Source organism: Typopeltis vanoorti, chromosome 5 (assembly GCF_054136105.1).
Source record: "Typopeltis vanoorti isolate ZY-2024b chromosome 5, IOZ_Tvanoo_1.0, whole genome shotgun sequence".
Lineage (NCBI taxonomy): Eukaryota > Metazoa > Arthropoda > Arachnida > Uropygi > Thelyphonidae > Typopeltis > Typopeltis vanoorti.
Window position 1 is genome coordinate 146,528,499 of NC_143553.1, and position 12,502 is coordinate 146,541,000.

The window sequence follows — 12,502 nt, forward strand, 5'->3', positions numbered from 1 at the left end:
CTTGGAGCAATGCTATGGCTTGAGAAGCTACAAGGAAAGAATGTCAGTCATGCATTGGAAGTGGTCAGAGATTGTTTGAGAGAAGCAGTATAAGACTGTATACCGAAGGCCAGGAGGAACCAGTGGAGATTAAACAGGTGAGTAGAGATATAAAGCAAGAGCTGGGGAAAAAAAAAGTAACAATGTTACTTTTTTTAAAAAAAGTAAGGGAATATAAAAGAGAAAGGTGATCAGCATACTCACGAGCTGTACAAAGTGCAAGCAAGAAGGGCGATTAGTTTGGTAAGAAAGGCCAAATCAAATTATGAGAGAAAATTAGCTAAGCAGGCCAAAGTAAAACGTTTTTCTAGCAGAGAGAAATAGTTAAGCTGCTAGAAAAACGTTTTACTTTGGCCTGCTTAGCTAATTTTCTCTCCTACATGCGCTATCTCCACCTGGATGTATTGCAAATATGTAATACATCCAGGTGGAGATAGCGCAATTGCTGATGCTACAGAGATGCATATCAAAATTGAGATAGATGAACAGGAAGTGCTCAGCATATTGAAAAATATGAATGTGAACACATCCATATTTAAAGTGACAATAAAGTGAACAGCGGAACTGGCTACACCATGATACTGTTGGACTTTGCAAAGGCATTTGACAGAATACTACATGGAAAATTATTACAAAATTTGGAGCAAAAGGAATGGATATGATGCTATAGTTCGCCCACCGATTAGAGATCCTTCGACACTTCTGCGCATCTTAGAAAAAGGAGAATCCATTCCGATAATAGGGTAATCAGTCCGTATTGTGGGATGAGTTGTTTATTATTACACGTCGGAAAATTAACTTCTCTTTTATGATTATTGTAGTGAACTATGTTGCTTGTATAACAGTTGGAAAATTTTACCTATAAAGCACGTGATTTCGCGTGTTGGCGACCAATTCAGACGTTCTTCATTTCTTTCTCCCCTTCAGCATGAATCGACTATTCTTGGAAAGACGTGAAGCAGGGACCTACAAACGGTGGGCAAACTATAGTAGCAGAGATAGGGGATGGCTGACAAACAGCCACCAGAGAGTAGTATATGGTGGAGTGGAACCTAGAAAAATGGAGGTGACTAGTATAGTACCTCAGGGTTCTGTATTACGGTCAGTATTTAATTTGCATATCAATGATAAAGGGAGGTATTCAGTCATTTGCTGATGATGATGCAAAACTGGGAAGAACAATAGTTGATAAAGGTCATGTAGATATCCTGCAGGATGATTTAAAAAATTGTCATTGTGGGCAAAAGATAATGATTGTCAATTTAATGTTGAAAAATGTAAGACTATGCACTTTGGGTTGAAATTTGTATACTGTGTAAAGAACCTCCAATTTTTTGCAATCCATTCTATCAATGTGATGTATGGATTGCAAAAAATTGATGTAGCTAGGTACTTGGAGATAATAGTGGACAGAGAATTTCAGAAGGCATATTGCAAAAGGTAAAATAGCTCAAAGGATTACTTTGTTGTTGAAAACCATACTAGCAAATAGAGATAGGAAAGCTATTATCCCTCTTTATAAGGCTATGATTCAGCTGCATCTTGACCTGTGCACAAATTTGTTCACCTGTGGGGACCGGGAAGTGGTAGAGAGGATTCACAGAAGGGTGGCCAAGCTAGTAACGTGTCTGGGAATGCTCCCTATAAGGATCGGTTGAGAATGTGTGGGTTACAAAGTGTAGTTGATATGCAGATAAGAGGAAACATGATAAAAACTTATTTATAACATATCGATGCAAAGGAAATTTTTCAATATATGACCAATAGAGAACTAAGTGTTATCCATGGAAATTGTGTAAGAGTGTGGTTAGCAAGGTGTGAAGACCTACATTTTTTGCATGAAGAGTGGTGAACGAGTGGAATGGATTGCCCGAATTAGTTTTGAGTGCCTTGACAGTAAATGAATTTAAGTAAAATATGATAGATTTTGTGTGTTTGTTTAGTGTGGATCTCCAGACTCTATGGAGATACAGTATAATAATAATCATTTCTAAGCATTTTCAACAGTCAGTGAAATATTTTATCCCTCATGATATCATCATCATCATCAAATTCCTGCCATGTACCCTCAAGGGGTGTACAGGATATGACAGTACTACATGAAAAAAATTACATCACTATTAATTTCCTATCTACAATTTTCCTCCAAATCAGTCTGTTATTGTCAACACTCCAACATCATCAGATCTTATATTTCTATCGTCTAAAGCACTTTGTACCTTATCAATCCACCTATATCTTGGTCTTCCTCTGGGTCGTTTTGCTGCCAACCTGGCAGAGAACACTTGTTTTGCTAATCTTTCTTTGCCCATTCTGTTTAAGTGACCATACCACCTGAGATTAGCTCTGCTAACGCATTCCTGAATGCTGACAATGTCAAGTTCTTTCCTAATATCCTCATTTTTAATATGATACTGCCATTGATGCCATCTGTTCACGCCTATAATCTTTCTCAGGACTCTCATATCTGTGGTCTCTAGTCTTTGGTCAAGTGTTTTACTTCTGACCCAGCTCTCAGATCCATAAGTTAAAACTGGTTTGAACACTGTCTTGTATACAGCTAATTTAGTGTTCCGACTAATTTCTCTCTTATTCCATATGAATTTATTCAATTGACTTCCCACCATACCAGCTTTGCTGATTCTGTTGTCTATTTCTATATTTAATTTACCATCTTCAGTAAAAATCGTGCCTAAATAGCTGAAATGTTTTACTTGTTCCACAGGTTTTCCATTCACAACACAGTTGACATTTTCGATGATTCTGCCTATTTTCATTGTCTTTGTCTTTTTATTGCTGACCTTCATACCATATCTATTACAACAGCTATTCAATTTAGTCAGAGAATCTTGCAGACTTGTAGCGGATTTATTTAGAAGTATAACATCATCCGCATAAAGCAAAGAGCTGACATTAACATCTCCAATTTTGATATCATGTTTAATACCACTTTCCTTCATAATGTGATCCATATAGATAATGAATAACAGAGGGGATAATGTACATCCTTGTCTCACACCAGATTTAACATTAAACCATCTTCCTGTACTTCCTTCAATTCTAACTGCTGACTTACAACACAAATAAAGACTAAGTATTGCTTGATATAATGCCCCATTGACACCATATAACTGCAGCGTATTGAAGAGCTTCTCTCTTGGCACCTTGTCATATGCCTTTTCCAGATCGACAAAACTTAAATACAGATCTTTGTTATATTCCCATGCTTTCTCGACTATTTGTCGTAAAGTGAAGATCTGATCCCGACAGCCTCTATTTGGCCTGAATCCAGCTTGTTCTTCACCAAGCTTTTCTTCCACAATTCTTCTCAACCGTTTCTCAAGTATACTTGCATAGATCTTGCCAGGAACACTCAGTAGGGAAATACCTCTGAAATTCTCACAGGCAGTTTTATTTCCCTTTTTATATATGGGTACTATGAGAGCTCTACTCCAATCATCGGGAATTCGTCCCTCTGTCCAGGCTTTCTGAACTATGCAGTCTTACAGTGCAGTCACTGTAAGACTCTTATACGACCATACTTCAGCATTTCTGGTCGAATATCATCTACTCCTGCTGCCTTTCCACATTTCAAGCCTTTGATGGCTTTTTCTACTTCAAGTATGGATATGTATTCCTGACTACATGCCTGGTCAGTGTTTTTTACCACTGTGCTGTCATCACTGCTTGTTTCATTTAGCAGTTTTTCTAAGTAATTACTCCATACTTCAAGGATATCTTTTTCTCCCGTTTTCATGTCACCTTTATCATCTCTAATTCCTTTTATAGCACACTTTCCTCCATTCTTGAGCTTCTTCAACAACCTCCAGAATATTTTGCCACCTTCTTGATATTTATTTTCTATATTCTTGCCAAAGTCCTACCATGACTTTTGTTTAGCTAGTTTTACACAGTGTTTAGCATTCTTGCATTTGTCTCTATATTCTCTAAGAGCACAAGCTGACTTATTTGACAGGAACTTTTGGTATGCTTTCTTCTTTTCCTTCACTGCCTCTTTAACTTCCTGTGTCCACCAGGGAGTTCTGATTTTTTTATCCTTACAGACAACCTCACCACATGCCTCTCTGGCAGAATCAATCAATGTTTTCTTCAGAGTTTGCCACTGAATCTCCAAGGTTTGATTCCTGTTCTCAAACTCTTTCATTTTTTCTTCAATAATCTTTGTGTATTTTAGTCTACAGCTCACATCTGAGAGCTGCTCAACTTTTATTCACTTTAAAACTTTCTTACATGTTATTCTTTTCAATATTAAATTCAATTTTATCCTGCTCAAGACTAAATAGTGATCACTTCCAATTTCAAATCCTCTGTACACTCTGGTGTCCTGCACCAGGGAGAAAACATCACTATCAACAATAACATAGTCAATGAGACTTTTCTTATTCCTAGCCTCTTCTCTCCATGTGAATTTGTGCACATTTTTATGTTGGAACATGGTGTTAGTAATAACCAGTCCATGTCCTGAGCAGAAATCCACCAGATATTTGCCATTATTATTAGCTTTGCTCTTTTCTCCAAATTTTCCCAAAATATTTTTGTATGTCTCACAATCATTTCCTACTCTGCTATTTAGATCCCCAACAAGGACCAACTTTTCATTTTTCATTGTCAGTTGCTTTTTCTAAAGCCTCAAAAAATTCCTCCACTTCTACCTTAGTAGAACCTTCTGTGGGACCATAGGCACAAATAAGTCTCATTGTCCAGTTCCCCATTCTCATATTTGCCCACATTACTCTACTTGAGACTGCCTGCCATTTAAGAAGATTAGCCTCGTATTTTGTGTTGAATACTATGGCTACTCCTTCTTTTCCTTGATTGTCATTGCCTGAATATAACATTTTGTATTTATTGCTCAGAAAGATCTCACCAGTTTTGGTCTTTTTTGTTTCAGTCACCCCTATTATGTCGATCTGGTACTTATCTAATTCCTCAGCTAGCTCCATTTCTTTGCCATTCAGGCTTCTTATGTTGATAGTACCGATCTTTAACTCTGGTGATGTTGAGTTGGGGTTTATTTTCAGATTTGTTCCAGTAGCTGACTTTTCGCTGTTCGCCCTGGTTCCCTGGCGAAAACAACGGGGGCCTTGTTTAACCGGGCGACGCCCCAGCCGGCATGAAATTTTGTCATGTTGTACCATCATTCTATATTTTGGTTTAACCAATAAGAATTACAATTTGGTCGGCTAAATCCCAAATTGCCAGCCCATCCTCGTCCGTTCAGTATCCAAGTAGATACCCAACAGGGTGCACCACGAGAAGGTGAGGATTGGACATTAGGTCAGAAGCCCTGGTCGGTTCTCCGCATTCCTTTAAAGGCTATGTGGAGGTCTCCTCTCAGTTATACAGCTTTGACCCTTAAGCACCCCCCCCCCATGATATTTATATCTTATATTCTTCCCATGCCTTTTGTATGGTTATTTTTACATATAATTTAGTGTTCTTAAAATTTTCTATTTGTATTCTCTAGCAAAAGAGAGCCTTCATGACTCAGATTGAAAGACCTGGGTTTCAATCCATCTAGGAAGCAAAAAACCTTTATCACGACTTTTCAAATGAAGGGTTAGTTGGTCTCATATGGAGGTTGCATGGATTCCCAGAAACATGGGCTTTTCATCACACAAACAGGCAAACTGGTCTCATGAACACACATATCTACAGGCATAAAATACTTAGCCTTAGAGGGATGTGGAAGAGGAATGGCAAGCTGGCCTGGTTGGCTGAATGGATAGCATATCTGCTCTCCTACCAACAGGTTGTGGGTTCATATCCCACCATGGGCATGGATGTTTGCTTGCTCTGGACAAGCTTGTCTAGCTCCTTGAATTTATTAGGCTCATCTTTAAAAAAAAAAAAAAAAAATGAGGGGACTCAACTCGTACTGGGCAAATGAGAATTGGATTCAGATTTTGCCTCTGGATTGCTAAGGTTTGCTTCACTTTCTCCAAAAAAATCTCCAATAAAATTTGTATATTTGAGCACATTTCCCTTCTGAAAGATGCTCGACTGATTCTTTTTTATGACTTTCATGCATATTTTTCTTTTCAATATGATATTCATTTTTATCCTGCTCACTGAATAGTGATTGCCTACTATTTCAAATCCCCTGAATCATTTTGAAGATATCACCGTGAACAAAACATAATCAGTAAGACTTTTCGTATTTCTTTTGTGTTCCTTTGTGAATGTTCAAATGCACATTTTTATGTTAAGATATGGTGTTAGTAGTGAATAACACGTCATGATTATAATACATGAAATCTAGCAGGTGCTTGTCATAATAATAACAGCATTTATATGAAGTTAAATAATCATTTGTCTTGATTCAGGTAAAAAAACTAAAAGTGGATTAAAAGTGAACTTACCCAATAACCAGATTTTTGGTTTACAAAGCAGTAAAACTTTTACTTCATCTTTTGAAAATCCCATCTTCTGTGTCATGCAGAATGTTATTTTCTGAAATGAAAATAATTTCTGTGTCAATAAATAACTAAATAAAAATGAATATTAGTCTTTAAATGAAGGAAGTACAGGGAGGGACAATATGAGCAACAATAAAGTTGAATATCGACTAGCTTTCTTTTTTAAGGCTAAATCATATTCAATAATGGCATTACTAAAGCTTACTAAAGGGCTGTTGATGCACAATATATAGCCTTTTGCAGTCAAGTCATTCCCACCTTCCTGTGGTATAGCTTGTTTCCACAAACAGGGCTCTGGCGAACCTGGCAAGCATTGCGACCGCAAAAGTATATCTTCCTTAGTTAGAGGAATGCCAACTAGACCTCTATGTGGTAAATATCTTTCATCAGCCAGTGAAACACCACCACCTTGCTCATTAGAGACCTGAAGTGACTGCAGCCATGTTTGGTCACTAGAGTTAGGATTCTGGTTTCTATCCCACCTCCCCCAATACATGTAGAGAGTGATACTCTCAATGACATACCAATCTCACTGTAGGGAGCTGGAACCCTCCCCATTCAAGGATACAGCAGTAAAACAGCTCTGCAGTCCAGTTGCTGGTTAGTACATGGGACCGAACTAGTTAGTAATGAATCTGGAGGCTTCCCAAACAGCTAGCATCAAATCCTGCAACACATATTTTGCCAGTTCGACTGGAGGGTGGTCAAATACTGTGGCTGGAGGGAGAATTGTTGAGGCCATATAAAGAGAGGGCACCGAGTTCTCTCTGGGTGGGCAGCATGTTTGCAAGTCTGTCTCCTCTCATGGCATGCCCCATTTCCTTTTTATCTCTTCCTCACCAAATACAATGGACCACAACCCAAAGCAATGTGATTTTCTCACAGATCTTAAAAATTCTCCCACAAAAAGACAGCTAAAAAAAGTAGAAAAAAAAAATCATAAAAAAACAGAAATCCAACCAAACAACCCACCAACATTAATTCTTACCAAAAAAAAAAAAAAAAAAAAAATCCACATCCACTTCACCAACATCTGTAACCTAAACAGCATTATAAATGATGTTAAACTGTTGTTATTTTAAATATGTTATCAAATCTTCAAATATATCTTGTCTTCTGCGCCTTTGTAAAAACTATAGTTATCTCGTTTAAACCTTTCTTCTTAACCTTTACTATACTTCTGACTTATTGTTGCAAATAATATAAAGTTCACATGTGCAAAACTTACAGAACAAAGAAATAGCCTCAGGCCAGAGCCAATCTCTTTGTCTGACCCACTGGTGTTTATTTTCAACTGAATTTGGAAAATTTATTTAGTTTCTAGCTGCACTACCAAATTTGTGGGTGGGAGTTGAATCTTCCTCCGAAAAATAACACACAGTAAACCACACGGAACTGTTCTCTCTTAATTCTAAGTAAATCTAGCAACTTAAATTTTCTGTTATGCAGTCGTGACAATATCTACCTTAAGGCTCACAGATTTGAATTAATGAGTAGTGCAATGGAAATAGAAATCAGGCAAGTTATTTAAAACATGAAAACAATTTATTTATCATCAAAGAAATGTACAAAAGGTCAATACTAAATTCCAAGTAAATCAGGTTCTATGCTTCAATGACAATTCTCTACAAATTACAATTACTGCTCTTATAAAGACAATTCTTGCAAGACCACGTGTCTATATTTCTGTGGTTAACACCTTATCACACTTAGAGCAATCTCACTTAAACAAACTCAGGCATAGCTACTAGCAATAATATTAAACACACGATAATTTCCCTTAAAATTAGCTAAGTTTTCTCTCACATATAAATTAACAAGACCATTCAAAGGTTAGAATAAAGCCTAAAGTCCTCAAGTATCATAACAAACAAACTTTACAAGTCACCGTCACAATTCTGTCTATAGCTAAAACAATAGAAAGATCTTACTTTAAAAAGATGTCTGGTCTTTTCTGAATGATCCCTAAAATCACTTCCTTCTATTACCTTCCGACCTCAAGCAACGAACACGGGTACTTTCTCCAGGATTTTTGAGATCTCCTCTTACTTTTTTCGAGTGTCAGGAACTTGGCGGCATTGAACTCCGGTATCTAATTTCTTCTAGGAACAACTTAAATTAGTTGTTTCGCACTTCTGGCATCTAATGGCTGGAACGCAGGTGCTGTTGGCAATTGCGAATCATCTTCTACGATGATTAGCAAAACTCCGTCACCGTAATGTACATCTTATCCCGGTAACTGCTCGACCCTCGCTGACCTCGTCACTTTCTCAAGTCCGTAACTTCTCGCTGACCAAGGAACCACTTAAAAGTCCCTTATCGGCGTAGCAAACCCCCTCTTATATCTCTCCAATGACCTTGGGTTCTGCTACGTATTAATCCTGGGTATTACGTTGTTCTGCACCGCCACCTTTTTTTCGGTCATTGCATTAAGGTGGGAAACCCCCTTGCAATGTTGACCCTCGAGGTTGCCATTGCTCCAGGTCATTAGTTAATACCTTAATCCGTCTAGAATTACTGGTGACTAAGAGGTTTCTTTAGACAATTTATCTTACACTTATATTTCTTTGTTCTTTTACAAAAACCCTTTGAGGTGACAATATTCAGTAATATACAAAAAATATTATTTCCAAATTAAAAAATATGAAAATTTCTCTATTAACCCACAAGTATTTTAGTGAATTTTGTTTACCAGTAAAATCAGTATACGAGGTATTTTTGTATAAAAATCCTTCTATACATGATTTTACAACGATGTGTACCACCACCTATAGTCAAAACCAGAATTACTATTCCTATCAGAAAGAACCACAAACAGGGCCCACTATCTGCCTCAACTGCCAAACTACACATTGCACAGTTTTTTTTGCCACAAGGGGCAGTACTTGTGCATTCATCACTGAATGCACAAGTAATAAACATCACTGAATGCAGACATAATAAACTCTCCTCATAGCCTTAGTTGCTTCAGTGAGGAATCTTTTTCAGTCTTATTCTATGTCCTTGTCCAGGCATCTGTATTTTAATCATCACTTTCTGTTTCCTGTAATCAGATCTATATCATACACATACATACAGTATCTTGTTTTACTAAAATATATACCTATTCATTTAGTAATTTCACCATATATCCTAAAAGTAGCTCGCTGTTCTTTATTTAGGTTCTTTATTGTGAAAGTGTGAAGTAGTGTCTTGTGTGAAAAAAATACACCAAGATTTTTGGCAACTGCAGAACCTATAGTTGAAATGTGGTTGTGCAAATGAAAAACTCTGCCACTTTTGTATGAGGTTAGCTAACTCACATTCAGCTGAAAAGCCCATAAAGGTTCACTGTATTAAAAGTAGGATTTGAACCAAGGTCTTTTCAATCAAAGAGCATTATTATTACAACCTCAAGAAATTAAAAGAGGAATAATACATGCAATAACATTTCTATAGGCAAAGAGCAGATAAGACAGAATATAACTATCTATAAAAGAAAGAACCTCTTTAATGCTAATGTCGTCTGTCTTCTTGTTTGGCTGAGAGTCATGGGCAATCACTTAAAAAAAAAAAAAAAGGATAAATGGTGCTACAAAAGGATACTAAAAAAAGAAAAAATATATAAACAACCGGATGGGACTGCTATGAGTTTTCCCCTTTCTCCCCTCTAGCTAACTTCTATATGGAACATTTTGAAAATCAAGCACTCAACACAGCCACACTTAAACCAATAGTTTGGCTACACTATGTTGATGATGTGTTTGATTTCTTTTAATTTCTTGACCTATCTCAGATCATCAAAATCTTCCTACTAGAATACCTGACAACCTCCTCCAATTTGCCAACAAACTTGACCTCTTCCTACAACCTTCACCTACAAGTTCGCAGTCTCCTGTCCTTTGACACTAGACTAGGAAGACCATGACGTCTATTCTTGCTTCCCATGGACCAACTACTGCTTCAGTTCTTCTGATCCAAACACCTGCTCAATGATAGGTCAAGAAATTAAAAGAGGAATAATACATGCAATAACATTTCTATAGGCAAAGAGCAGATAAGACAGAATATAACTATAAAAGAAAGAACCTCTTGAATGCTAATGTGGTCTGTCTTCTTGTTTGGCTGAGAGTCATGGGCAATCACTTAAAAAAAAAAAAAAAAAAAGATATATATGCACTGGATAAATGGTGCTACAAAAGGATACTAAAAAAAGAAAAAATATACAAACAACTGGATGGGACTGCTATGAGTTTTCCCCTTTCTCCCCTCTAGCTAACTTCTATATGGAACATTTTGAAAATCAAGCACTCAACACAGCCACACTTAAACCAATAGTTTGGCTGCATTATGTTGATGATGTGTTTGCTGTTTGGCCCCATAGTTCAGACGCATTAGATACACTTTTGGCACAACTTAATAGCTAACACCCTAAAATAAGCTTCATCAAAGAAAAATATAAAGTAACAATGTTTTCCCTTTTTAGATACACTATAGTACGCCCACCGTTTGTAGATCTCTGCTTGGCGTTTTGCCAAGAATAGTCGATTCATACTGAAGGGGAGAAAGAAATGAGGGATGTACGAATTGGTCACCAACATGCGAAATCACATGCTTTCTTGTCTGTCGCTGTACTAGTAGTAGCTTGATTTTTGTTGTAGTTTTTTTGCATTTTTTTTTTTTATTATTACTTTGTATGATGGATCCAGTACAGTCAGCAAGTTCTGTTGTTAAACGTTTCAGTAACTCTTGCAAAAAAATATTGAATAATGTGCTGATATTCTGCGAAACAGAATCATTAAAAGGCAGTCTCCTTGTTCCCCTTTCTCAAGTCATAAAACATGCAAGTGGGGGCGTATTGGGGTCGACTGTTAAAAGAATTCGTAGGGAATCAAAAAGTGAAGGTAAGCCAAAATTTAAATCTCCTAAAAAAAGCACCAGAGAAAGAAAACCATCGAAACCTAGCTCTGAATGATTCTGATGTAGACGTTATAAGAAGAACTAGTCACGAATTTTACGTGGTCGAGAAAAGAGTGCCAATTGCTCCGAAATTGATTCCTGTGCTTAAAGAAAAAATTAATTTTCCTTGGAAAAGAGAAACTTTAAGGAAAATACTTCATGAAATCGGATTTTGTTTTAATGCTATTGCTATATTAATGCTATTGAGTATGTTTAGGCAGAAGTGAAAAGTTTCATTCGGCATCGCAACGTAACTGGGGATATTGACATGCTGAAACTTTTTAAGCTTTCAGAACAGGTGATTGAAAGTATTACAGTTTAAAACTGGGGAAAATATTGCTCTCATGTCACCTCATTGGAAAATATGTATTGGGGCAGAGACGGAATTATCGAAGGATTATGCAAACCTTAGGTGATCAGTTTAAGTGAAAGTGATGGTGATTCGGACACCAATTCAGATGACTATAAAGATTAAAAGGATTTGATAATGGTATTTTTTTCCAAACCTTTTTTTTATGCATGGGTTCGTTAAAAGAGTCACAACAAGTCATAATTAATTAAACGGTTTAGGACATTAAAGTGTCTCAGTTCTCTCAACTGTAAGTTTAGAATATCTAAGTTCATTTGAAAAAAATTTCTGTTTTTCTGTATAATTATTTTTATTTTATAGAAAACTTTCTTAAAAATAAATTTCGTTAAATTTTTTTTATGCTATACCTTTTTTTAATTTTGTTAATACTCTACATACATTTTTTCAACTGTTATACAAACAAAATAGTTACACTTTAAAAACTACAATGTTCGTAAATGAGAAGATAAATTTTCCAACCTGTAATAATAAACAACTCATCCCAGAAGACTGATTGATTACCCTATTATCAGAATGGATTCTCCTTTTTGGAACAGGTGCAGAAGTGTCGAAGGGTCTCTAATCTGTGGGCGAACTATAGTGACATGACTTCCTAATGGCTCATTCTCCTTCTCCATTTACAGAAAACCCACTGATGATAGGGGAAGGTATTTACATAAACCAGAGCTATCCAACCTTAGGTAATCCGAAGGCTGCATTAGAAAAAAAAAATTTA

General features: G+C 36.6%; 1 protein-coding gene across 5 annotated transcripts in view; it reads right to left on the reverse strand.

The window, feature by feature from the left end:
* Positions 1-12,502, reverse strand: part of LOC150106919 (transcription termination factor 3, mitochondrial-like) — a 65,176-nt gene that overhangs the window by 21,427 nt on the left and 31,247 nt on the right. For all 5 annotated transcript variants that reach the window (XM_090392827.1, XM_090392826.1, XM_090392823.1 and 2 more), the window contains exon 4: positions 6,423-6,513. In XM_090392827.1, the coding sequence (XP_090248953.1) occupies positions 6,423-6,513 (91 nt within the window). The remainder of the gene's footprint in view (positions 1-6,422; positions 6,514-12,502) is intronic.